The sequence below is a fragment of the Pteronotus mesoamericanus genome, unplaced genomic scaffold (assembly GCF_021234165.1).
Source record: "Pteronotus mesoamericanus isolate MK-2021 breed Mesoamerican mustached bat unplaced genomic scaffold, CSHL_Meso_final scaffold_174, whole genome shotgun sequence".
Lineage (NCBI taxonomy): Eukaryota > Metazoa > Chordata > Mammalia > Chiroptera > Mormoopidae > Pteronotus > Pteronotus mesoamericanus.
Window position 1 is genome coordinate 17,605,682 of NW_026555309.1, and position 26,759 is coordinate 17,632,440.

The 26,759-nt window shown below is 39.9% G+C and overlaps 1 protein-coding gene across 1 annotated transcript in view; it reads left to right on the forward strand.

Moving 5' to 3' along the window:
• The first annotated feature begins 4,068 nt into the window (after positions 1-4,068).
• Positions 4,069-26,759, forward strand: part of LAPTM4B (lysosomal protein transmembrane 4 beta) — a 56,781-nt gene continuing 34,090 nt past the window's right edge. The window contains exons 1-2 of the mRNA XM_054590305.1: positions 4,069-4,379; positions 25,355-25,466. Coding sequence (XP_054446280.1) covers positions 4,281-4,379; positions 25,355-25,466 — 211 coding nt within the window. The 5' untranslated portion in view covers positions 4,069-4,280. The remainder of the gene's footprint in view (positions 4,380-25,354; positions 25,467-26,759) is intronic.

Below are 26,759 nucleotides of genomic sequence, written 5' to 3' on the forward strand. Positions count from 1 at the left end.
TCTCTCAGAGCATATCAATCATGATTTTTGACTTCCACCTTGGCTGCAATTCAGGGCTGGAGCCAGTTCCATGTTCTGACCTTCACAGTCTTGAACCCCCTCCTGGGACAAGGTCCAGATTCTTTAATGAATCATCTGGCATACTACTTATTTTCTTCCACACACTCCTATAAAAATGGCATTTATCACAGCCTCCATGAAGCATTTTTTTTGTTATCTGACAAAAACAAGAGACAGCTCTCCCTTGTTTAGTTGTGTGTTTGTCTATTTAGTTTTGTGTTTAATTTCTAAGAGAGATAGCAGGCCTATCTCCAGGGGCAGCTTCATGGGCATGTGACGTGGGCACAAGGTCCCTCACTCAGACAGGCCATCTTGACATTCTTAATGTCAACTGAAGGTCCTTGATGTCAATTCAACACCAACGGCAATCCCCAATTTAGAGTAGTGATGAAGGAAACTTTATCCAGTGTAAACCGCTCAACTGTGATAAAGCATCATGGCTGTTAGCTCTGCTCTGCACTGGTCTGCTCTGGCCTACTCGGCCCTGTGCTGGTCTGCTCTGCTCTAGTAAGACATTTTCAGTGTTTCAGCTCCAGCTGGGGAAACTCAGTCATGGGTTGAAAAAAAAAGCGAGCGCCTAGAGCCAGGGGGTAGAGAAATAGGAGGGGGGATGGTTTTGACTTATACAGAAGTACCCAATCCTGGGCCCTGATTGGTTCATCCCCATGCAAATGACAACTCCAAAACCCTGAAGTTTGATTGGTCCAAAAGGCACTGTCCTAATTGGTCAGAATGAAGCTGCTCTGATTGGTCAGTGAAGAAGCAGATGGGGATACAGCTACACAGCTTCAATTGGATGGGGAAAGCCTTAGTCTAATTGGTTGAAATAGGATTCCAGGAACTCCTTTATAAAGGCTGGTTCAGATGGCAGAAACATACATAATACAGGCAGGCAGTTCAATGCAGAGAGAGGTAATTCAGTGTAGACTTCTCCTTGATATGTAGTTTGTGTGAGAGGCCTTTTGCAGAAATGGCTGTTAGACTCTGTTTTCTAAATTTGAGCCCACTAAGGAGATGCCTACTAAGAAGGGTCTCCTTCTTTCTCAGGGTCCACAACAAGAGGGCCACACATTTCCATTTTGAACTGGACTCCACAAATTATGTAGCAAGTCCTGCCTATCTCATTTGTATATACCTTAAGCTTGTGACATTAATTTATCATCGAGTCATGTGAGTTTGACATTTATAAAACCCTCAGTAGTTCATAAGTTTCCTATCTTTCTCAGGAATATTTCAAAGCTCTCAGTGCAGAATGGCATAAAAAGCTTTTTATCTTCTGTTACCTCCTGCACCTACCTTGACATCCCTAAACTTTCTTAGACCCATCTCTCTCTACTCTGCCCCATTTCCCTTTACATGTTAACTGTCAGCTATTGTTCTACTTGCTATCTCACCAACTGTAGACCCTACTCCATTCTGCCTGGGGTGCTCTTCTGTCTCTTTCCTTGGCCAACTCCAGCTTATCCTATAGGTCTGAACTTAGATGTCACCACCTCTGGGAAGCCCTCCCTGCTCTTCCCAAAGCTGAGATATGAAGCTCTCACAGAACCTGACAAGTGCTAATACACAGCAGCACTTGTCTTGCAATTATGTTATTTTATGTTTATTTCTCAGTTTCCCTCGGTACATTGTGAACTCCTTATAGTAGAGACATCCTCATATTCTCTGAGGTGGCATCCATGCTCAGCTCCAAGGAAACAATAAGTTTCCTTTCACCAAATGCATTAATGGATGAACCACAAGTCCCTGGCTTATTTGGAGGATGCGTGAGGAGACCTATAGGGTTTTCTTTTGTCTTTACTAGGAGAGCCTTTGTGAGCGATCTGAGGTCTCTCCTGTGACAGAGCCTTACCCAGGAGGCTTAAGTGGGATTTCCCTTACCCCAGACTGGGTGCCTCTATGCAATTCCTGGAGCAAGTGTTTCTGGAAAAGGAGGAAGTGAGGCCCCAAAAGCTGAGGCTTCTAGGGATGAAACAGGGTGACTTGTTTAAATAACTGTACTACTGCAATCAGTATACCAGTTAAATGTGGCGCTGTTGGAAAATGAGTGACTCAGCTGTCACTGAGTTCCTTGGGAAGCCTTTGTTCTTTGTTGTTTTGAGGCCAATCCCCACAACTCCTTGCATAAAATAAAGCAACAACTAAGACACAGACATTAAGTTTTATTTAATAAAGCTCACTTGTGGATGTATTGTTTCTCTCTCCCTACCTCCTTTCTCCAGCCAGGATTCCTCTAGTCTGTCTCTCCTCTTATTAGAGCAATTTGGCATCTTTCTGCAAATTCAGATCTTGAATAGTAAGCTCTTTGAAATATAAAACTTCCTGAATCAATGAGTCATCTGCCTAAATGAATCTGAAATTCAGGGGGTGAGGGAGAAGTGGGAACTTGTTGGAAGTTTGAATTTGGAAAGTAATAGCACTCTCCATCCTGATTCTCAATTTCCATTCTTTCTCAGAGCATTAATGCTTGTCCTATACCTGGTTAAAGTGGTTATGGACATAATTAAATATTAAATGGAAGATTCCAGAGAGAAAGCTATCTCTACTGTGATGGAAACAGAACTTGGTAGTGAGGAAAACTTTCTTGTTTGGTCTTTCTGGCTAACTCCCACAACAATTTTGCTTATTATTTCTGATTATGAGCCTGCACCTGGTATCTTTTAGAATGATTCTTGGGTCCCTGTGGATCCAGATTTAAGCTATACAGTAAGAATATGACAGATTTACAGCCTTATAACACTAACCTGTTCTGCATTTAAACATTCCTCTTCCTTCCTATAGAGACTGTCTTTAAGAAATTTAAATCCAACTAGTTTTTCCAAGTCTGAAATGAAACTTGACACATGCTAATAATGTAACTTGCCTGAGATGTGTGGCTTAACCAGTGATTAAAAGTGTTGAAGAACTCAAGCATCTGGAAGCTTTGCTAGAAAGAAATGATAAAGATTTATTCAAAGGGTCTTGGGGTTTGCAAACTGGAAACCAATTAAGCAACAGTGAATGATCCAAAGAAGAAAGACAACCGGGGAGTTTTTCTAGTAAAAAAATACATTCTTCAGAAGAATCAGTTCCGCATTCTTAGCCTCTAGACAGGTCTGAGATGGTAATCCTCTAGATGACTGGTGGTCTGGATACCTGGACATTCTTTAGTCCTTCAGGAGGTAATCAGAGGGTTATCTGGAGGTTTGATGTTTATTTGTATCAGGCAATGAAGCAGTACGGGAAAGTTTAAAAGTTTAAGTTCTTAGGACAGTTGAAACAAGAATACAATCATTTCCTCATACCTCACCTTACTATAGTGACTTCATTTTTATTTCTTCACCTTGTCCCTCAGAGGCTAAGGTAGGGCAAGTGAACTTCCAGACAAAACACAGATAGGAGGAAATAACTCCAAATTGGAGCCCTATCTTTCAACATCTCTTAAAGCTCTCTGTTGTGCCTTGCAGAAACCTCGTCGCAATAATTGGCTTGATGACTGTTTCTTTACAGCTGCAGTCCCGATTAAAAATGCTACCTAAAGCACAGTGAGGATGTCCTTGACACACACTCTATTTTCTGGGAAGAGATTTACTACCACAGTAATTGAGCTGGGAAGCACAGATAAATTGCTCTTGGCGGCTTCCACAGCGGTTCAAAGTACTGCAGTTGACCGGAATCACACCCTGCAGTTTTCCCTCCTCCAGCGTGCAAGATGCCAACACCGCACCGACTTTATTATAATCTTCAAGATAGGTGTGGAAGGCAAAGGAACCATCACCCAGCTGGACTGTAAAATAATCTTAACCCCGTGATATAGTTACAGGAATGACCCCAATGAGAGAGGGAAGGCCCGAACTCCACTGCAGGCCGACCCTGGGACCCGTCAGTGGTGCAATAGGATTTATTTTGCACTGGGCTGGCTGCGCCTGCAGCCAGCTGGAAACCTCGGTGACGTCACGGGCCGGGCGCGCAGGTCACGTGGCCCGGGCGCCCCGCCCCCTCCTGCTCCTCCTCCTCTCACTGCTTTCGGAGCGCAGGGTCCGACCACAGTCGCTGCTTGGAGCTTTCGGTGAAGACGTGAAGCGAAGGCCGGAGGGCGAGCAGGCGAATCGGCAGTGAGCGGGGCCGGAGCGGAAGCGGCCGAGGAGCCAAAAGCAGCCGCGCGGCGGTCGGCAGTGACGCGGCCGAGGTTCCTGAAAAGTTGGGCGCGGGCTCGCGCCACTGCGCCCGCGGTCCGAGCGATGAAGATGGTCGCTCCCTGGACGCGGTTCTACTCCAACAGCTGCTGCCTGTGCTGCCATGTCCGCACTGGTACCATCCTGCTCGGCGTCTGGTACCTGGTGAGCGCAGTGGGCCGTGGTGACGCGCCGGGGGCGCACCTGCCCGGGAGGAGGCGCCAGCGTCCGGACCCCCCCCCCCCCGCCCCGCCGGCCAACCCGGGACCCCGGCCTTCACCTCCGCTACGCTTTTCAGGGCCGCAAGTTGGTTCCTGATTCGGCTTTGGGTTGGGTGACGCCGGCGCTAATCCGCCTAAAGTTATATTATTAGAAACTTAATTCTCTGGGTGAACTGGTCCGCGATCGTCCCAGATCGTTCAGCCTGTGGCGGGGGGGGTTCCAGTCGGGGCCTGGAGTTGGGGGCATTTTGGGGGTGCCGGCTGGGCCGGGGGCGCGCCCGAAAGCCCGTGGCACAGAGCCGGCTGCGGCCGCGGTTTCTGGTGAAAGTACAGTTGGTCAGTTGGTGGCCGGAGAACTCGGATCTTAGCTGAGGAGCACGTGTTTTCCTTTCCTTTCTTTCTTCCTAACACTTGGTGGGCTTTTGTGTTTGGAGGGGTGCCGACAGCGTTGTGAGGTGACCGGGCAAGTTTGTTACCCTGCGTTCAGGGTTGCACACCCTGCGCGCCCACCATCGCTGCCCGCATCTGCCTCGGGCTTGCTGCCCAGTCTGCTGCGCACGTTCGGGTCCGGAGCTGAAATGGTTGAAGATTCTGGTCATACTCTGTGAATGATTCCCCCCACACTTTTGTTTTAAAGCTATTATTCTAGGAAGGGACTTACTAGTGATTTATTGCTTTCCAATCAACCTGGGGAAGCCATTTTACACCCACTTTGCTGGTTATTATTGGCAGGTGATCCCTGTACCTTTCTTAGCAGACTGCAGGCAAATGTGACTTTTTTTTTTTAAAGATTGGAACTTTTAAATATCTTATTTGTATGGGAGCAGTGGGTTATCAGGGGCAGTGAAGAAACCTGATGGCGCCCTGCCCTGTTCCTGTTCCAGGTTGTTTGTGGCATCCCTAGACCACACCAGCGTTGAGTAGGTAGAGGGTTACGCCTGAGCCACTTTCAGTGACTACCACCGCATCAGGAGGAAATACCTTGAAAATGGTAGTAAAATAGCACATAGAACTTTTTTAGTGAGAATACAGTTTTCTTAATTATCAGAGTTTTTTTTTTGTTGAGTCATACTCAATTTTTTGATATAATGTGGACATCATGTTGAATTGTGTAGTTGTGACATTTTAAGCAAAACATTTTCCCGCCAGGCAGATGGTGTTGTCTGTACTATTTATGGTTTCAGCTCTCCTTTAGTCAGTGCCTATCACGGGACACACAAAGAAATTTTTGGTCTTGAAAGATTCTTGTTCAGTGTGATTGCAGATAGAACCACAGCATTTTCGCTCAATCCTAACTTTGCTAAAACATCCAGAAATCCTTTACAGAAATGTAAAATTACTGTATAGCAAAAGGATACTAGGTGACTCAGAATATTTTGTACTTTTATTGATGATAAGAAGGTTATTTTATACAAATGACTTGTATCCTCCTTGGAAACATTCAAATCTTCAGACTTGCAAGAACATCAGTGAATGTAATTTGTAAAATCCAGGGCACTGCATTAGGCAAATGTACTGCTTGATCCATAGGAAAGATAAATCTGCTTGAGCCCTATTGTTGGCTGAAAGCCAACCAAGTAGTATTCTTGGGATAAAAGGAGAATACTCTGCATGCTTTTTCTACGTTGAAGCATGCTCTTTGTGGAAAGTAGTTATTGGGGTACATGTTTTAGCATTTGGAAATATGTGCCCTTTTGAAAGATAATTAGAAAACTTTCCAGCAGATGTAAGAATACCACTTCAGGTAAAACTAATTAATAGGAAATCTGGCTTAAGTACTGATAATCTTTATTGAAAGTCTTTTTCATTTCATAAAACAATTTAGACTTTTTTTTTTATTAACAGTGAGTTTCCCTCATATCTGTAAATGTAATCGGGTATCCAAAACTTTGATTTACATGAATAGTTTTAAGCAGGGTCACCGAAGAACAAGGCACCTCTCCTTTCTTCCCCCACCCCTTTCACCTCACCATCTAGATGGAATTCGGGCTGTTACCAGAAAGGGGCAGAGTTTTCAGGAAAAAGAAGTTCCTGGGTTATGGGTAGAAGTTCGAATAAGAATCCACTCTAAAGGCTCTTCCTTCAACAAATAAATAATTACCAGATAGGTAAAGTGGATCTTTTTATGCAATTTCTAATTGTTTCCTACCACCACCATTTATTAAGGTTCAGTGTGCCAGGTACTATACTAGATGCTTTGTATATGCTTAATTTTTACATAATCCTGGTGAGGTGATGGTCTTATTCCTGTTTTATAGATGAGAAAAACGAGGCTAAGAGAACTTAGGTGATTTACATAAGGTCCCATTGTTGGTTTGTAGTCTGAGTGATGTTTTAGTCCATCCTATTTCTACTGTTTTAGTTTTTAAAAGTCATGTGAGTGTCTTTTGTTTTTGCTTTGGAATAATAAAGGTTTTTTTCAGTCCAGTAACAAAACATACTGATTTCAGATATTTATATTAGAGACTCTTTTTGTTTGTCTTTGTTTTGCTTTTTTCCCTCTCTTTTATTGAGGCATAATTTACACATGGTGAAATTCACAGATATTAAGTGTACAGTTCACCGACTTGACAAATGCATATGCCTGTGTAACCCACATCCCTAGAGAACATCTCAAAACCCCAGAAAATTCCCTTTGTCTCTTCTCATTTAGTCCTCGTCGTATGCATCTCCCCTCTCCCCTCGCCCCTGCACAGGCAAGTTTTACTTATTCATGTTAAGTGAAATTATACTGTATATACTCTTTTGTACCTAGTTTCTTTTACTTAGCATAATCATTTATGTTGTTGGAGTATAATAGTAGCTGCTTCATATTATTTTATTGCACAAATAAACAATAATTTGTTTATTCATTTGCCTGATGATGGACATTTAGATTGTTTTCAGTTTGGGGTTATTATGGATAAAGCTGCTCTGAATGTAATTGCACAAGAATATTTGTGGACATAAATGTTTTTATTTCTCTTGAGTAAATACCTAGGAGTGGAATAACTGGTCATTGGGTAGATAAATGTTTAACTTTATAAGAAACTGCCAACCAGTTTTCCAAAGCAGTTCTGCCATTTTATACTCCAACCAGCAATGTATGAAGTTCCGGTTGCTCTACATCCTTGTCAACATTTGGTGGTGTCAGTCTTTTTAATTTTAACTATTTTGGGGGTGTATAGTGGTAGCTCATGGTGACTTTAGCTTGTATTTCCTTATGACTAATGATGTGGAAGTTTATCTTTGCTTATTGGCTTATTCTGTGTCTTTTTGTGGGGTACCATTTATTGATTTATAAGAATTCTTTATGTATTTTGGATATCAGTCTGTTGCAGGAGATAGCATAGGAAGAAACCTAAGACTGCTCTGCTGTTGTTGGCCAGCAACTGCAGTGCCCTTCCTGGTTGTAAAGCAACACCTTTTAACACTTAGGTAGCAGCTAGGAATGAGCGGCCAGAAGGGAAATAAAGGCAGGGCCCTCACCATTACAATCTAACAAAGAACTTAATACAGGAGGCTAAAAGCAAAAGCTCACACATTGACCCAGTAATCCTGAGCCTGGTCAGATAAGGCAGCCAGGCAACCTAGAACAAGTAAACTATAATAGTGTAGGAGGAAGGCAGCCCTTGAAAGTCTGTGTATCATCTCTGCTCGCTGGGAAAAGGAAAACCTTGAGACTGTGTATCCCTCCCAAGGCCGAGAGGGAGAAGGGGAAGGGGTCCACAGCGCCCAAAGAAAAAATCCATAACACAGCTTTGATTAACTGCCTGCCTTCCGTCACATCTGCAAAATGAACTCATAGAGCCTGGAGTAAGATAGTGATTTGGGCTATCAGACCCCCACCCCTACCTGTATTTAGGTAGTCACGTCTCTCCCCCAGAAAGCTCGCCCCTCCTTTACCTGCCAATCAAGACGGAACTTCTTCACTCCCACCCCACCAACCATATTAGTCCTCAGAACAAAGGACTCTCTCTCTCTCTTGTCTCTTACCTCTCTTGCCACATTGGGGGGGGGGGGTGCCCTGGCCACTTGGCCTCTGGCCACCTGGGTGCTAGCCACCCGGGCCTTTGGCTACCCTTGCTTTTGCTCTCCCGTTCACTAATAAACTTTGCCTATAGGCTAATAGGCTTGCTGACCTATAATTCTTTACTTAATTCTTGACGAGAAGAACCAGGGTTTCTCCAGTAATAAGTCTTTTGTTAGATGTATATTTGTGAACATTCTCTCCCAGTGTGGTTTGCTTACTCATTTTGTTAGTGGTACTGTTCATATAATTTCCTGGGGCTGAGAGACCAGAGACAGAGGCGGCTGGCTGACAACTCCAGACAATGTTAAGAGTTGTTATTTAAAGGAACTTTCATACCAGGCATCTTGGGCAGCAGCAAGACAACATGGGCATTTTCCATATTGTGTGGCAGTCGCAGAAGAATTATATATAGAACAGAGCAGGATAGATTGAGGTACGGGGGTGTCAACTGCCCCAGGTAAGAGGAAAATGCATCACATATAGGGCAGAGCAAGGGCCTATTTTAGGAACCAGTATGCCTGGGGCATAGAAGAGGGGTCTATCAGACAATGTCTGAGGGGATATGCAGGAAGCAGTCTCTGTCTGGCCCAGATCTAGCAGGATCTAACTTGAGGGTTCCTCATGGAACAGTGTCTCCTCCACGGATGTATTCATGAATAGGAGTTTTTTATTTTGATTGTTTGGATGTCAATTTTTTCCTTTTATGGTTTGTACTTTCTGTGTTCTAAGACATTTCTCGTACCCCAAATTTGTAAAAATATTCTCTTAAAATTTTCTTCAGCAGCTTTATGGCTTTAGCTTTTATATTTACATCTGTGACCCATCTCAAATTAATTTTTGTATTATGATACGAGGTTGAGCTTTGTATTTGTTTATTTAAAAAGGTAGTTTAATCACTTAACCTTTAAAAAGTTAAATTATTACATAACCCTGTAATAACTACAAATGTTCCTAGAAAGACAAGTAGGATGCTTATCCATCTTCACAGAGAATGAAGACTGACTTGTCCTGATTTCTAGAGGGATCATAAAGAAATTCTTGAAGCTGTACAGTCCTCTGGGGTTCCTGCTCTTTCTTTGACAAAACTTACTATTCTACCCGAATCCATTAACTTCTTCCCCATACTCTAGTCTCTCTTCTGTCAATACTCCCCTGCTGGATTCTGCCTCTGTTCCTCTTGCTATCTAATCTCTTCCTTTTTATTTATTTATTTTTAAAGATTTTATTCACTTATTTTTAAAGAGAGAGGAAGGGGCGGAGAAAGAGAGAGAGAAACATTGATGTGTGAGAGGTATATGGATCAGTTGCCTCTTACACGCCCCCAACTGGGGACTTGGCCCGCAACCCAGTTATATGCCCTGATAAGGAATTGAACTCATGACCATTCGCCTTGCAGGCAGGCACTCAGTCCACTGAGCCACACCAGCCAGGGCTCAATCCCTTCCTTTATTCCATCTTCATGTCCTATTGATTTTTGTTCTACCTCCTGATTACCTTCTTTTTCTGTCCTGTTCTTATTCTTACTACCATTTCTTCCATTTATGCTCTCATTAGCACTCACTTGGCTACTATAATAGTCTCAAAACTGATCTTTCTGCTTCTAGCCATCAATAATCCATTTCCCCCATTCTATTAAAGATGCAGTTCCCAGAGGTATTTTTCTCAAGCACAAATAAGATCTTGTTATTCTGCTCCTAAACACTTTGGCTTTCTGGGGGAGGTTTGTGTGTTTCCTGATCTGTGTGTCTTAAGCCAACTTAAATTGGTTTAAACAATTAACACTGTGGGCTGGGCCACATCTCTTTCCCCTGTCCCATCCCCTTCCTTTTCAGGTTATCCTTTTGGGTACAGATGGCTGCAGAATTTGCCAACTAAAACTGAAGCCTGGAGTCTGGGGATTCATTTTAATTTGACAAACTTACGTTGTCTGTGCACCGCTGAACCAGGGCCAGAGCCAGAGTTCTGTGACTAGGATATACTGGTGAACTTAGGTCTGGGATATTCTACTGACCTTGAGCTATAGATTACAAGGGTTGTGAGCAGGGGGAGTAGGGGGTAGCATTAACTTGACTAAAAACACCAGATTGAGAGTAGAGGGTTTAGTAATTGTCCCAGAGAATTCGACACTCTTATTGGAAGGAGGAGGAAAGAATGTTTAGAGGACAATAAGAAGTACTTAGGCTAAAGCCCTCATTTCTTATGGAATGTGTTTTACCATCAGGACCTGAAACTTTTCCAATACACTGAAGCATATTTTTTCCTTTGTAATTTCTTCCTTTCTTTCACCAGGGGATTTCCTTGGTGTGTTTTAAAATATGGTACTGGTAGTTGAAAGCATCTGTCATCGATACAGGGGATGGGTCTTCCTTTGTGCTTATTATCCTTTTTATCATCATCCAAGTGTATTTTAAGAACTTAGTTATTCAGCAAATATATGCTGAATGCCTCTTTGTGCCAGATACTATTCATTGAGTAGTTGCCCATATATCAGATTACAAAGGATGAAAGCTCAGAGTAGCTGGTCTCACTGGCTTTATGACCTGCCCTTTCAGATATCAACTAGTTCACTTTGAAGGTCACAGCTTGCTTGTGTACTCAAGTCTGATAAGGTCTCTTTATATTCTGGGAAGTTTTGGTGCGATAGCTATTGATTTTTGTCTGGGTAGTAATACCGGATGGTAAAACTGACGTTTTATATTTGAAGAGTGATTGATAGTTTTCAGTGGGCTTTCACATTTGTTCTTACTTAGACCTCAAAGCAACCCTAGGGTCACACACAGTAGGTGGTGATATGCTCATTAAAGATTGATAGTTTCTTCCCAGCTGGCAGATTCCATAACTAGGTCTGTAGGTCTAGAGCAAAATATGAACTAATTCATAGCACTTGTGTAATCCTTATTGCCTTGTGTTTCCCCTACATTAGGTTATAAAAAACTGAAATACTAGGCTCAAGAGTTTGAATATTATTCTGTAAGTAGTGGGGAGGCATTGAAGAATTGTGAACAGGGTGATAGGATGGAAGCAGTTTTTAAGGAAGATTCAAATGGCAGGCTGTTTTAGATAGCTGGTGAACCAGAAAGGGAATGTTATAATGTCATATATGAGATACAGCAGGGACAGTTCTTTCCACAAAAGTCTTTCATTTGCTAATGGTGCAAATAATGTGAATGGGAATTTTTTATTGGTTAGCAAATGATTCAAGGCTCTCTTGCCATCCAGACTTTCTCCATTTGAATTCAGAAACTGAATAAATTTGGATAATGAAGCCTACTAGATTGGTGAGGTATCTCCAGTGAACCCTTTCAAAAAAAGTACAGCCCCCCTCTCCCATCTAACTTAAAGTACCAAGGGCAGTTCTATAAAATATTGGCTGGTGAAAATTTCAGTGGTATTTAATATCTTTTTAGTTTCTGTTGCACATTATAATAGATGTTTACCATTTTAAAGATGTGATGGCTAAGAAATAAAGATTACCATCAAACTGTTTTATTAATATCAATCTGTCTGGTACCCACTTCAAATATATCTAACTAACAAATATATTTAACAAAGCATCAAGTATTAAAGTGGTTAATATGTGTTTTGCACTACAACATGTATTATTTTTAACTAAATATGTAATGTATTTGTTTTTAAGTTTACTTTGACTCTTATGCTGTGAGCCTTAACAGCATAATTCACTGCTTTCTTTTTTCTTCCCAGCTCCATTGACTCTTAGTACAGCTTCTGGAAACTTGATAAGAGTTCTTGAAGAACTATAAACTGGTTAACCCATTTTACTTGAAGCAAAGTAAAAATTAAACAAAGATCACACACTTCTTCAATTGCGCTTAACAAACTTTCAAATGTTTAGAATTGCCTCTCTTTAGCTGCACCTTCCAAGGAAAAATTATTTCTCAGGGAAATATGTGGGGGCCCAAAAAATGTTTGAGGAATGTAATTTCAAATTATTAGTAAAAATAAGCTTGAGCTTATTTCTTTCATTAACTTTGAGCTACTAAAATGATATGGTTTGTTGGTTCCATGGTGCAAAGATGATGATGCAGTAATACTTGGCAAATAATAGGCACTGACTTTGTGTTGATTAGCAGTGGAAGGCCTGAGGGTTGCAAAAATGGAGGCATTATAGGCTAGAAAAGAGAAACACTTACAGGGTCACCTAGGGAAGACCAGATGGGATGCATCAGAATTAGGCCCTTTCTTAGTGAGCCCTGAACCTTCCTGGACCAGAGATTGCTTCTTGTCAATGCTGTAAAGTTGAATGGCTGATTCACACCAACTCAACTCAGTAGATAGACGCATAAAACCAGAATGTCAACCTATTAATATTTAGTGGGGAAATATAATCAGCATTGAGATGAATACTCCTATCCTTAGACCTGTGCATTTCTTTCCTTCAGAGGACACTGAATTATGATTGTAGAATGATATGAATACTTAATACCTTTTCAGGAAGAGAGACTGCTAAATCCAACTCATCAGAAGAGAGAACATTCAGGACTAAAAAGAAATCTCCAGGCTGGGACAGTGTGTCTCCTTCCGACTGACTTAAAGAGAGGGGTTTAATTCTTGGATGGTCCTTTGCTCAAGTCTGAGTTTTGATTACTCTCCACTCTTATCGATAGCTGCTGGTGTTAGAGTCTTTTTTTCTTCCTTTGTAAGATAGGATTAAAGTAGAAATCTCTGTTAGTACCTTTTCTCTTTTGTGTTAATATTTACTTAAACCTCTGTATTTGTTGTAGTATAGACAAAGCTGCTGTAACAGAGATACAAAAATGCATATAAGTTTATTTCTCTCATGTTAACAGTCCAGGGAGGGTAGGCAAACTTTGTTCCGTAAGTCCATCCAGAGACCTAGGCTGGTGCCATCCTAAATGTGCAGATTCCTTCAGTCGTTCTAAGGGGGCTGGCTTCCTTTATTCTCATCTGCATGGTTGGAGACAGCTCACCAGCACCGTGTTTGTGTTCTGGCCAGCTGGAAGGGAGAATGGGCCCCTGGAGGACAAGCAACCTTATTTTTTTTAAGGATATAAAATGGAATTTGCATGCATAGTTTTAACTTATATCCCAGTAACCAAAAATAAGACAGGGCTTAGCTGCAGGGGAGGCTGGGAGATGGTGTCTTTAGCTGGACATTTCTCTTATTACTGTGAGAGAAGGGGAAGGCCAGATTTGCGGGGGAGGGTGCATTTACTAGTCTGGCATTTTCTCCAAGATATGTTCCATTAATGGAGTTTTTAATGGACTGTTTAAGAATTTTTTAAAAGATAAAATGCAGGTCACAGGGATAGCAATTTCAGTGTGAAAACATATAGTTTATATGAGACATAAAATGCAGCTAGCTTATGGATTAGAAAAGTATAAATGCTTATGGGTAAGGCCTTCCCACCTCAAAAGAAAGTAATTGTAGAAAATATAAGCCTAGAAGGTACATTGATGCTTATCCAGTTTCTTTTTCCCCTCCTTCCTTCATTCCTCCTCTAACAAGATTTTTTTGAGAACTTCTCCTGTATTAAGAACTGTGCTAGGTATTGTGCAGGATTATACAGTGGTGATTCAAAATAGACCCAATACTTGCCAACACAGAATCTATATATTAATTAATGAACATGTAAATAAATATTGGAACATAATTATGGTAAATACTACAGGGTCCAGCATAAATAACGCCCCCTTTTTTATTACAAAATCTTTTATTATAAAATTATAGTCATGTAATTCTGTAATGAACAATATAACACTCAAGCACACCATGTGACATTTTAGGTGATGTTCAAATTAAAATATAGATTACACCCATATTATTACTCTACTGACAGCGCTCAAGCAGGCCTTACTTCTCCCAGACCCTGTACAAAGGAGAATGTGTGGCACTCGACAACGCATATAGGAGAGTTTTGGGATGAACGGGGCCAGGCTGGAGGACCTGACAATCTTTGTCTTTAACTGGAGAAACTAGTCTACTTGCATGAACAGTGATGACTGATACTCTACGACTTATTCCAGTCATTGTTTCTGTTTTTCTCTCCTTTGTTGCTGTCTTTCATATTGAATGAATTTTGTTACTATCCATTTTTCCATATCTGCTGTTTTGGAACTTAAACTCATATTTTAGTGCTTCACTCAAGAAACTTTGACGTATATACTTATCAAAATCTAGAGTTAATAAAATCTTTGCTCTTCTTTTGCACAATGCAAGTTCTTTAACTTCAGCCGTTCTTTTTATTTCACTGTCCATTTTTTTTGCAATAACTGTAATTTTTATTTTAAAATGGGTGTTTTAATCCTGAAAATGTGGGAAGTGCATGACCCATCATTTTCTTTTTTACCTCAGACCTGCTGTCTAGGATCACTATCCCTCTGCCAGACGTACTTATTTTACAATTTCCTTTAGTGAGTATGTTTTCGTGGCAAGCTCTCTAACAGAGCTGTTCTTCGCAAGTGTCTTTATTTGGTCCTCATTCTTGAAAAATATTTTTGCTGGATATACAATCTTAGGTTGGCAGTTATTAACACATTGAAGCTCTCCTCTCACTGTCTTTAACGTACTTGCTGCTGAGTAGTCAGTTGTTGTTCTTTCCACACATTCATTTCTGATTCCTTAGGTCTAGGGTGGGTCTTGTGGTTCTACATCAGTAATAAGGTCTGGGTGATGTGTGAAGCTGCCGGTCTGCAGCCCACACTTTTGGTTTGGTAACAGTGGTTTTAGTAGACTCACACATTTCTGATGCCAAACTCCTTTTCTTAGAATCTTGCCTGTGTAGTTAAAATTTTGACTATTAGTTTTTATTCCTTCAAAAGGTTTTGAATGGAACAAGTAACTAATGGCTTGGTGGTATGAGCCAAAGTATAATCATAAGAAACAAACTTTATATTAATAACAGAGGAATTCCGTAGGGCTTTTGTGAAAAGGTTTTAAAAATTAAGTTAGTAAATTACAATAGGTACTTTCTTTGGTTCTTTTATTTTTACCTGAGAATATTTCTTTGCCTGCTTCCCTCCCACCAGCAGTTTAGAAATTAAATGGGAGTTGCTCAAATATTAATCTTCTTAATGTTTATTTTAAAGTATGTAAACAAGGATAGAATATTAAAGATATTTATATATTTACATTAGTAGTAGATACTTAATAATTTACTAAATAATCTTTTCATTCGTTTACTCGGACAGTAGCCATTCACAGTGATGTGCAGAGGCTATCTACTTTTGAAGTAATTGGATACTGTTTTCTTTTAAATAAAGGTAACAATGTTTAGGTACTGATATCACCTTTAAGAATGTTCCATTACCTAGATTCATAGTAATGACTACTTATGGCATACATTTTGTGAATGGAAAGGAGAAAGCAATATTCAACAATTCAGTATTATGATTGTAAAACATTTCTGTATGTAAGAGATGGTTAGGCTATGATTTTAATTTGACAGTTAAGACTTTTTAAAAAGTTAACTGTCAGGATTATACAACAAGATTTTTGTTCTATAATTGAAGTCTTTAATTTCAAAATTTGTTTTTGTTTTTGGGTGTATTGAATGTTTGGCTGTTAGAAAATTTTAGCTGAAGTACAATATAAAAGCACAGTCCTTATGCAAAATTTATATTCTAATGCTTATATCTGTATTATCTCTTCAGTTTCATTAATGAAGACATTCTGTTTTATGAGTTTTACTTCTGTCTTTGGTGAACAACTACAGGAATAAAGTATTTTATATATTACAACTAAACAGAGTAAGGAATACAATCACTTCAGTCTTTCAAAGCATATCTCATGATAATCCAAGTTGTTGGAATAGGATGGCTCCAAATAGGGACTAACAGACCTAGTGAATGAGTCTGTATCATGTTTGCTGCACTAAAAAAATTGAATTTAGTCATTTTGTACCTTATATTTTCTCTTTTCCAGAGGTCAGGCTTCTAACCATTAGTGCTTTATACTATTTTTATGCACAGAGTTTAGGTCCCGGTAGTCCTTTCTAAACTAGGCCCTGTGCTAGGCCTGTCTCTTCAAGAATGTTCAAGACATAGTGTTCTCTCTATTTATCACCCCCCCGCCCCCTGAAGTTTCCCAGAGGCCCACTGGACAGCATTCCTCTTTCTGGTCTCAGCTGGTGGACCATCTTTTGCCTTCTGTCTGCTTCCCAGACATCTTTCTCATTTAGCTTGTGGACCCTGTATTCTCAGACCACATAGTGGTGTCTCAGCCTGAGAATGAAGATCAGAACACTGCCGAGTCCATTCAGAGATACTGCAGTAGCTGCTGCTGGGGTTGCACATCGGTTTCGTTTTGCTTGCCAACCTCCTGTCACATCAAGGACGGCCATCCAGAACACTCCCTTGAAAAGAATTCTGCCCCTGCTGCCAGGTGACTGGTTGGTGGAGTCAGCCAAAGCTTGTGAATGCCATATGGTGACTTCTTGGGAGGAGCCTGGGTCTCTGGAAAGACCATGCGTGATATTTATTATCACAGGACCAATGATTGAGTCGCAGCTAAAAATGATGTGCGCTTGATTGGGTTTTCTCTGAAGTCCCGATCTCTATTATGTCTCTAGAATGGTGTAATAGAGGAGGAAAAACTGTTTCAATAATATAAAGTGGTGTGAGTAGTAGATTCTTCATTTACTTCATCAGCCATGAGGAGGACATGCTAAAAGGATGGCATTGTGAGCTACGAGGTCAAAGGACCTCATTGAATTTGGGGTTTAAAAAAACCTACGGTACATTTTAAAAATTTGCCTGTTGAAATGGGCTTCTAGAAAGGTACAACTTCCATTTTACTGCTTTATCTTTTTCCCCTCACAGTATGTAAACTAGAGACTGCCCTTTGATTTATAGCTTCTGCAACTTAAAATATTGGCTGTAATTATAATCCAACTCAAAGGACTGGAAAGAATGACTCATTTTTAATGCGCTTGTTCCTGGACGTTCTCTTTACACTTCTTAGTCACTTAAGTCTGATAGCCTAAAATGATTTGTGCTGTAATCTTTCTCTCTCAAGGTTTCCAAAACCCTCTTCCTTTCTGGTGTTAAGTAAGTCATCTTCCTGTGAGGTCTTTAACTGTCACCCCCTTTTCTTCAAGCCACTAGTGTAACAGAATTCCTCTTCTTGCTGATTGGAACATCCAGTGTATTTGACAGTCTTCCCCGCTAGACTATAGGCTACCTCGAGGGGTTTGCCATATTAAATATGTGATGCTTAGCATAGTACCATGTATATATTTGTTCCCCAATAGATAATTTTTGAATAATTTAATTAATGAATATTATAATTTATTCTGTATTTTACTTGGCTTTTGATGTGTGTCTGTCCCACTGGACTGCTGATCCCTGGGGGCAGGGACCACATCTTATTCATCTTTGTGTAACCCAACTTCATGTAGAGTTTTGGGCACAGAGAAGGTGAACTAATTTAGTCAATTTCTTAGGCAGACAGGTAAATTGATTACTCACCTCCCTCCCCGAATGTATTTACCACAATTGTTTGGATTGGAAGAGCAAATATCAGTGATTTATTTCAATATCAGAGCAGGACTATGTAGACAAAAGTTTATTTGAATAAGAAAGCACATTTGGATCAGAATTCTAAAATTTGATTTAAAGAAATTTCAAGTAAAAAGTGCAAACTTTCATTTCATTTTGATTTGCCCATCGAAATTATACCTAAGTGAAAGGCACATTTGCATTAATAGATTTTAGAAAAAATTTGTAAATATTAGGGTATAAAAATTCACCAGCTATTTGAAAACAGCATATCAGATTATAACTTACGTTTTTATCATTAACCATTATTATGGTGAGTATTGAACACATACAGGTAATACACAAAATATGAACAGCTCAGTTGTTATTAAACAAATATCCATGTATCTGCCACCCAAGTTTGACTGTTCTCTTAAAGGTTACCCTGGAGAGTATAACATACATCTTTGACTTTTTAAAATCTCCCATTCATTGGTACTGTCATTCTCTTTCTGAAAAATTCAGGGACCTACGGTCAGTCCAGTTAGTCTCCATTGATTTATATGCTATTATTGTGTATTTTAGTTCTATTTATATTTTGCAGTCATAAGTCATTACTGTTATTATATGCTATCAATATTCAGTTGCCATCATAGTTATCATTTTCTTGTACTTCATTTCTTGGTACATTTTCAGCCTTCCATCTGGTGTCATTTTTGTTTTGTCCAAAGAACACACTTTAATGTTTTCTGAGCTGCTAAAGATAAATCCCTCAGTTTTGTCTGAAAATATCTTTGTTTTATTTTCATCCTTAAAGAACTTTTTATTTACTTGATATAAAATTGTAGGTAGGCATTTCCTCCCTAGCATTTTTAAGATGTAACTCCATTGTCTTCCTCCTTATTTTGTTTTTATTAAACCCAGGTATCAGAATATTTTCTTGTCTTACCCAGCTCATTAATTCTCTTGCAACTGTATCTAATGGGTTAAACACATTCACTGAGTTCTTAGTCTGACTGTTGTATCGTTCCATTCTAGAGTTTCTATTTATCCTTTTCAAATATATCGTGTGTGTGTGTTTCTTGTTCCCTGCCAAAATTCTCGTTCTATTTTTTTCTTATCTCCCGGAATATCATGAGCATAGTCACTTTAAGAGTCTTGCCCTTTAACTTCAGTATCTAGAGCACCTATGGTCTGTCTGTTGATTCTTGTTCTTAGTGTCCCATATTCTGTTTCCTGTGTTCTGGACACTGTATTTGAAAATTGAAGAAATAATTTGAGACATAGGATGGTCTCTTTCTCCACTAAGGATTTTAATAGCTTCTTATAGGGGTCTGCCATCTGGGGTTCCTCTCAATCCAAGCTCAGGCTTCAGAAGCTGCAAAGGTGCGCTGTGTCTCTATAAAGGCCTGTCTATTTCTAGTTCACCTTCCTTCATTGGTTAGGTCCTTTCAGGGTCTATATGTCAAAGCCTTAGGGAAGTCTGCGCTCCGCTCCACCCAGCAGGCCTTGTGCTTCAGCTTTCAACACCCTGGCCCAGCAGACTGTCAGGGGTGCTGCGCAGGCTCTTAGCTCTTACTCTTTTCCGGAATCAACAAATGCCCCAAGGGTGTTTCTGCCTTCTCCTGGATCTTGGCCAGTAGTTCTTCACTTCCTTGTTAGCTCTCTAACGCCTTCTCACAGACAGTTGTTTATATTTTGTCTGGATTTTCTAGTTACCCTCCGTGAGAAGACTGGGTTATATTACCTAGTTTATTGGAAGTGGTGGATCCCTTAATTATTATTATTCTATTTTACTCTGACATCTCTCCCTTGTTATACCCATTCCCAAGTTTTAACTTGAATGCCCAGCCAGATTTGTTTGTTATTGGTTATCTTCTTATTACTAATTGTTTCTCTTTAGAGAATCAGGTTTAATAAAAATATTCTGTACCATACTTAGTAAGAGTATTCTGTAATATATTTTATATGAAAATATTTTTGAAGCTTTAAATACTTTTTCCTGACTCTAAAAGCAGTTATCATTTTTGAAAATACACTTCTGAAAATACAAAAAGGTATAATGACAGTTAAAGGTACAAGTCACTGGCAAACCTACTGCCTAGTTTATAACATTGTATGTTTTAGTGTTTTTAGTTCATTATTTATACATATGAGCATATTCTAAATACAAATAATAAAATTAGAATTATCTGTGAATGTTTCTGTCAATATTTTTAATATGATTTTTTATTGCTTATGATTCTGTTATGTGGTTGTAATATTATTTAGCCATTCTCCTACTTTTGTTTTAAGTTTTCATAAGAGATAAGTCCTCAGCAATCGTTTTTGGGCACAACTTGTGCCAATTTCTGATTGTTGTATCATTGCTGTCATAGTGGGTTCGAGTGTTAAGTTTCTTTTTTTGAGGCTTTTAGCTTTTATTTTAGCTTTTTGAGTTTGGAATTTCCACAAAAAGCTAAAAATGGAACTGCCTTTTGACCCAGCAATTCCACTGCTGGGATTATAACCACACAATCCCAAAACACCAATTCAAAAGAACCTGTGCACCCCAATGTTCATAGCAGCACAATTTACAATAGCCAAGTGCTGGAAGCAACCTAAGTGCCCATCAATAAATGAGTGGATCAGAAATCTGTGGTACATTTACACAATGAACTACTATGCAGCAGAAATAAAGAAAGAGCTACCACTCTTCGTGGCATCATGGATGGAACTGGAGAACATTATGCTAAGCAAAATAATCCAGGGGATGAAAGACAAATACCATATGATCTCACCTATAAGTGGAACCTAATCAACAGAACAAACAAGCAAACAAAATATAGTGAGCAACATTGAAATAAAAAACAAACTGACTGTAAACAGAGGGGAGGAGGAGGAGAATAACGGGAGAGAAGAAGAGGAAGGGTCATCAGGGAACATAATGACCCATGGACAAAACCAAAATGGGGAAGGATTGAGGGAGGGGCGGGGGAAGTGATGGGGAAATGGAGACTACTGTACTTACACAATAATAAATTAAAAAAGAAAAAAAGCAATGATTACATTTTACATTTGTAGTTTAGATTCAAGCTGTAGGTCTCACTGTTCATTTAGGATCTAATATGATAAGGGGTGAAGAACACTTTGGATTCCTGGAGAGTAAACAAGGGCCTAAGTACCATGTAAGTATTGGGCAGAAATTGAATTTATTTAAATACATGTGGAAATGATCATTGTCAGGAACAAGGAAAATATACATGACACCACAGGAACACTTTGTAAATAAAATAGGAACAGTTTGTACACAACCTTCCAAAACAGACGAAGAAAGTCCAGACGTGAGTGAGCATGAATTAAATGAGAAAATAAATATGCCCTTTCTTGCTTTTACATTTAGGTTAGTGGTGGTTATTACATAATCTGCTCCTGGCAGATCTTACCATCTTCTTGATTGTCATTTGTGGTGATGTTTCATTCTTAGAATGGATGATTTTCATTTTCCCTCTTTTGGGAGGTACTTCTTACCCAGTGTTTGTGGGACTTTGACTTGTATTTGACCTTTTCCATCTGACCTGTTTAGTTGTTACCATGGCTAGTCCTAACCCCTCCTCCTTTGCACAGACGTAGGTCTTCATGGATCACCCTGCCACCCTACTGCATTCACATCATCTGTGGTGTACTAAATTCCCATCTGACAGTTGGAGTTTTACATAATTATACGGTAAATATGTGTCAACACACACCCTCTATTGTGAAGTACTCTGTGTTTAAAAGAGCACTGTGGTGAGTCATTTGTGCTATGTAAATGACCTTACCATCACGTCTTCCTTTTAGATATGTCTTCTTTCTTTGGACTGGCTCATGAAGCACCTGGAAGAGGACTTAGCCCCAGGACTGTGACCTGTGGCTTGTGAGCACAGAGAGAAGGGACATAGGGCTAGAGATACAGGAGCAGGTGGTAGTTACTGGAGCAGCCAGGGCACAACCAAGTACGCATGGGAACCAGGACCCACTCTGGAGCGAGAACAATGTTGTCAGGAATGACGTGATGTGTTCAGAGACTGAGCAGGAGAGGACAGGAATGCACACAGGACTAGATATCAAACAGGCTGTCAGAACTTGAGCAGGCAAACAGAAAAATGGAGGGCAGGCCTGCATACCAAAGGTTGAATACAAGAGGATTAGAGGCCCAGATGCAAACATCATTTGGACATCTGCAAGTACTTTTCAGCACAACATATCTAAAATCAGCCTTGTCATAGTCCTTCAAGTGGTCTTCCTTATCTCTGAGGATGACAAGCTATATCTTATCACCCAGACTTGAAATCTCAGAGCCTTGTTTGCTTCCTCTTATATTTGCATCTAGTCATTCCCTAAGTCTCTAATAATTCTACCTCGATGTGGAAAGTCCTTGGGGTTCAAACCATGGCTATTCCACACATAGGACCTAACATAAAGTCACTTAACCTCTGAAACTAATGTATGACAATCTTACATGGTTGGCATGAGAATTAGAGATGAATGGGTAAAACCCTTATTAGCTCTCAGCCATACTATTACAGCCCTGCATCCATTTCAGCCTCCCAGCCTCTTCCAGCTTAAACTTCCTAATGTTGTAGCTCTGACCATGGCATTATCCCACCTCAGAAGCCTTTCAGGCATCTTCATTAACTATTTGAATAAAGCCCAAATTTTTATCCTGGTTTTGAGGACACTCCACCACATGGCCCTAGCCTGCATTTCTAGTTTTATCCCTATCTCTTCCCTCCTTATACTGTGTTCCAACCAAATTGAACTAATTGCTATTTTCAGTACAGGCCCCTGTCCCAGTGGTCTCACTCACATTTGAACTTGTTCTTTTCCATGCCTCTGAGGTTCCAAAACCTTCTCATCTTTCCAGTCCCTGTCCAAATGCTACCGCAGTTGCAGCTCTCAGCAACCCCGTCTCAGCCTCAGACTAAAGTAATGTCTTCCTCTGATCTTCCTGTTTATGCTTTATGTTGAGTCCATGACTTGTTTAAACTCCTGTTCTGAGTCCTGGAGAGTTCTTCCTAAGCATTTAGCAAATACCTGATCTGTTGTAGGCAATTTGTAAATGTATTAACCAGACAAGGGGCTAAGAACACACTGATTAAGAGGTGATGGGTGCATTGGAATTGAAAGGACAGGAAAGCAGCTGCATTACACTAGCTCGGGAGATCTGGGAACCAGGCAGTTTTCTGATGCCAGCCAAGCGCTTTCCTGTGGTTCTTGTTCAGGTGAAGAGATAAGGGAACTAATTTGAGTGGCTGTAATATGCCACTTACCTTGCTAGGTGTTTTATGTAATTTACTCATTTGAATGCCAACCAGATCACATCCTCCTTAACATTCTTCACTGGTGTCTTGTTATTCTTATTTTACAATCTGAACTCTACACCCAGCCCTGCAGGATTCCCAAATCTGGATTTACGCCACCACCGACTCCACCTCTTCATGAATCCCAAATTTATGTCTTTCTATTTCATCCTTAAAACCGACCCCATTACTGTAACAAAAACAAATACATTGCCTTTGTATGATGCTAGACTTTTTCAAAACATGTTTTAAGGTTATTTCATCTGATCTTATTTCAGTCTATAATCTTCGGACTGCTTTCTCCAAAGAGAAGAGTATGGAGGCAACAAAATGCCAAGAAAACTTGACTGTTTTATCAAAGAACATCTTTACCAAACGTCATGTGCCAGTTGTGGTACTAGCTCTTAACCTTCCATTACGCCCTAGATATGTTCTGAAAAGTTTTCTTTCTAGAGTGTTGCTAAGAGTTTTACTAATCACACTATCTTTAAAATGTGCTATGGAGTTTTTTAGGGTCTTTGGAAAGCGATAACGTAGTTCTAATAAACACTGTGGGAAGTGTGATTGGAGGGATAAGAATAGGGCATTTGCTTTTTATACCCTTTTGTACCTCAAAATTTTTAATTACATGCTTGTAGTATCTTTTTAATTAATTACACATATATACTCTGGGAAATTGCTATTCTCATTTTTAGAAGTACTATTTTTTCAAAAAGCAGTTAGACCATATTAGGCAATTTCGAAGATCTTGGCAGAAAAAAAAAATTATTCCAAATCCTACAGTAATGCTGACCATTTAAGATTGCCATTTAAAAATGGATTCTGGAGTGGACATTTTGTAAAACACGTAAGTTGACTATTTGAACCTTTTCTGTAATAAGTGTTTCCAAATACGGTTTTTATAGTAGGTAATTTTTTAGCTAGTAGAAGAATCTTCCCTATATATGAAGATTTTTTATCTTTTCATTTTAACAATAGTGAAACATAGAGCTTTTTCATAAGTTTATAAACCCCGAAATAAGGAGAAATAACAACCCACCCTCATCCCATGCCTCAGCTAAACTCTGGGACACCTTCCCTGCAGCAGTTGGTATGTGTGCAGAGCATGCAGCAAGGCAGTTAGGAAGACTGAAGGAAATAGAAATGCAGAAGTATAATGGTCAGAATTTTGCAGTTGGCTGGGTGGAGGTGATAAGGAGGATGGTGAACACAAAGATAATCAGGTTTCAAGACAGGAGACTTTAAGAGATTATGTTTTAAAATCAAAATTTCTGGATTCAAATCCCATTTCTACAGTTTGTTGGCTGCCTGATCTTGGGTAGTGTTCTTAACTCCCGAACCTCAGTTTTCTCATCTATAAAATGGGGATAATATAGCACACACTTCATTGGGCTGTTACAGAGTTTAAGAGAGAAGATCCACATAGAGTGTTTATAGCATAGTGCTTGAGTGGTTTCCATGTTAAATTCTTAATGGGGATGCTATTTTTTAAGATACGGAACAGAAAAAGAAGTGCCGAGTGGGAGATGCTAAGGACAGTGACTTCAGCTCGGATGAGCTGAGTTTGAAGTACCCAAGAGAAATGTATTCAGCAATATCTAGGAGACAAATGTGGACCTATGGCAGAAAGGGGCTCACGTGCTTCTGCAGGATTAAGGATCCTGGCTCTGCCACTAAGCGTGGCATTCATTTTCTGATACTGTTTTCTAGATGGTCTCAAAGCTGATTGTCTCAACTTGTGAAAAATGTTTTATCACCTTCAAAAACTTGGAGTTGATCATTAGTGTACGTGGCTTACTGCTGGAGAGTTTTTGTGCTTTTCCAACCACTGGCTGCCGCCGCCTATGCTTGTGCTGGTTGGTCACTGCTCTAGGGTGCTGGAGGTGTGGGCAGTGAGGGGAAATCCAGCTGTCATTGGGTGATGAGCCATGTACCCTTGACTGCATTGGAATGGCCTAGCAGTGTTTCTGCCTTGGCAGTGTTTGCTTGCCCTCTGGATGGGTGGGGCTTAGTGTTGCAAGTTAAGTCTCTGTTGAAGTTAAATTCCATGTGGTCAATATAATTTTCTTTTATAGGGACTATACGCTGAGTATGTTACTTATATTTTTTTCCTTTTCTTGTTCTATGTAGATCCTCAATGCCGTGGTACTGCTGATTCTACTGAGTGCCCTGGCCGATCCAGATCAGTATCACTTTTCAAGTTCTGAACTGGGAGGTGACTTTGAGTTCATGCATGATGCCAGTAAGTACATCAAATGGCAATTGTAGATATTTTGGTATTTTCAAGGGCAGGGAATCCAGCTTCCAGTTCTTCTTATTAAATTACAAATACTGACTCATGGGCCATTTGAACTGGTATTTAACTTTCCATCATTACAAATCAGATCAACAAGTATTTATGTGCTGCCGTCTGTTCTAAGTACAAGACTCTAAATGGGATGATCCCCCCCTCCCCCTTTCTGATCTTACGTTAACTTGCTCATTTTAAAAATTACTGCTTTGTCATAGTTTTTTTACCCTGGCCTTTTGGTCTTCTGGGGAGGAGTGGGAGTAAATGGCAAGAAGGAAGGTTAAAAGGATAATGCATGTCTTATTGTGTCTCCTATTGTTTTAGTATTTACCTTTCTTCCAGGAAATGATCGTTGTTCATTCTAGAAACTATGTTGGTAGTTGTTTGGCAGATTTGGGGCCTTTTTCTGATAAGTAGAAACATACAAAGGGATGTGAACATGGGGTAGATGGGAGAGAGCCAGGCACCCATCTCTAAGATCACAGAAAGCTGATTATATTACAATTATAGTCACGCTGGGTCCAAGCCAGCTGAAAGGGGCCTTGCTGTGCCTAATCCCAAACAAAAGGTCATGCAAATTTATTTCTCATTGGCTTTGGAGAACTTGAAATTTGGAACATTTGGAAAAAAATGTTGCTGGAACAAAATGAGTAAGTGAGAGAGTGGCTCAAGATGCAGTTTTAGAGACGGACTGGGAGTATTTGTTGACCTTAAACAAATAGACAGCCAGATATTTCTCCAGCAAAATGGGTTTATTCCTGAACAACAAAGAATTGCAATTCAGGACATGGAGTCTAATGGTGAACCACCTGCAAATCCAGAGAAAGGAGATCAAAACATGTAAAAAGGAAATGTAAGACAACGAAAGTTTAAAAAAAAAAGATTCACTCGAGTGAATATCCATTCTTCTGTACCTTTTTAATGTGATTTGAATGCTAGATAGTCCTAAAAGTAATTACAACCCATTCATTCACTCCTTCAAATATATGAAATATGAGAGAAATCTAAAATGCACTGGAATTAATATCCAGGAGAGTATAAAACATTTACTGTTTTAAGGTCTTAAATGCCAGCAAGCCTTTGAAGTTACCTAAATTAAGCCTATAGTGTGAGACAGTCATTACCCTGCTTAATCCGTGGCAATTAGAGTGAGGCATGCGGTGCTGCTGTTTGATTCAGATAGAACCATAGCTGCATCATTCAAAACTTCTTCTAACCTCGTTTACCTTAGAGAAGGAATCCTGC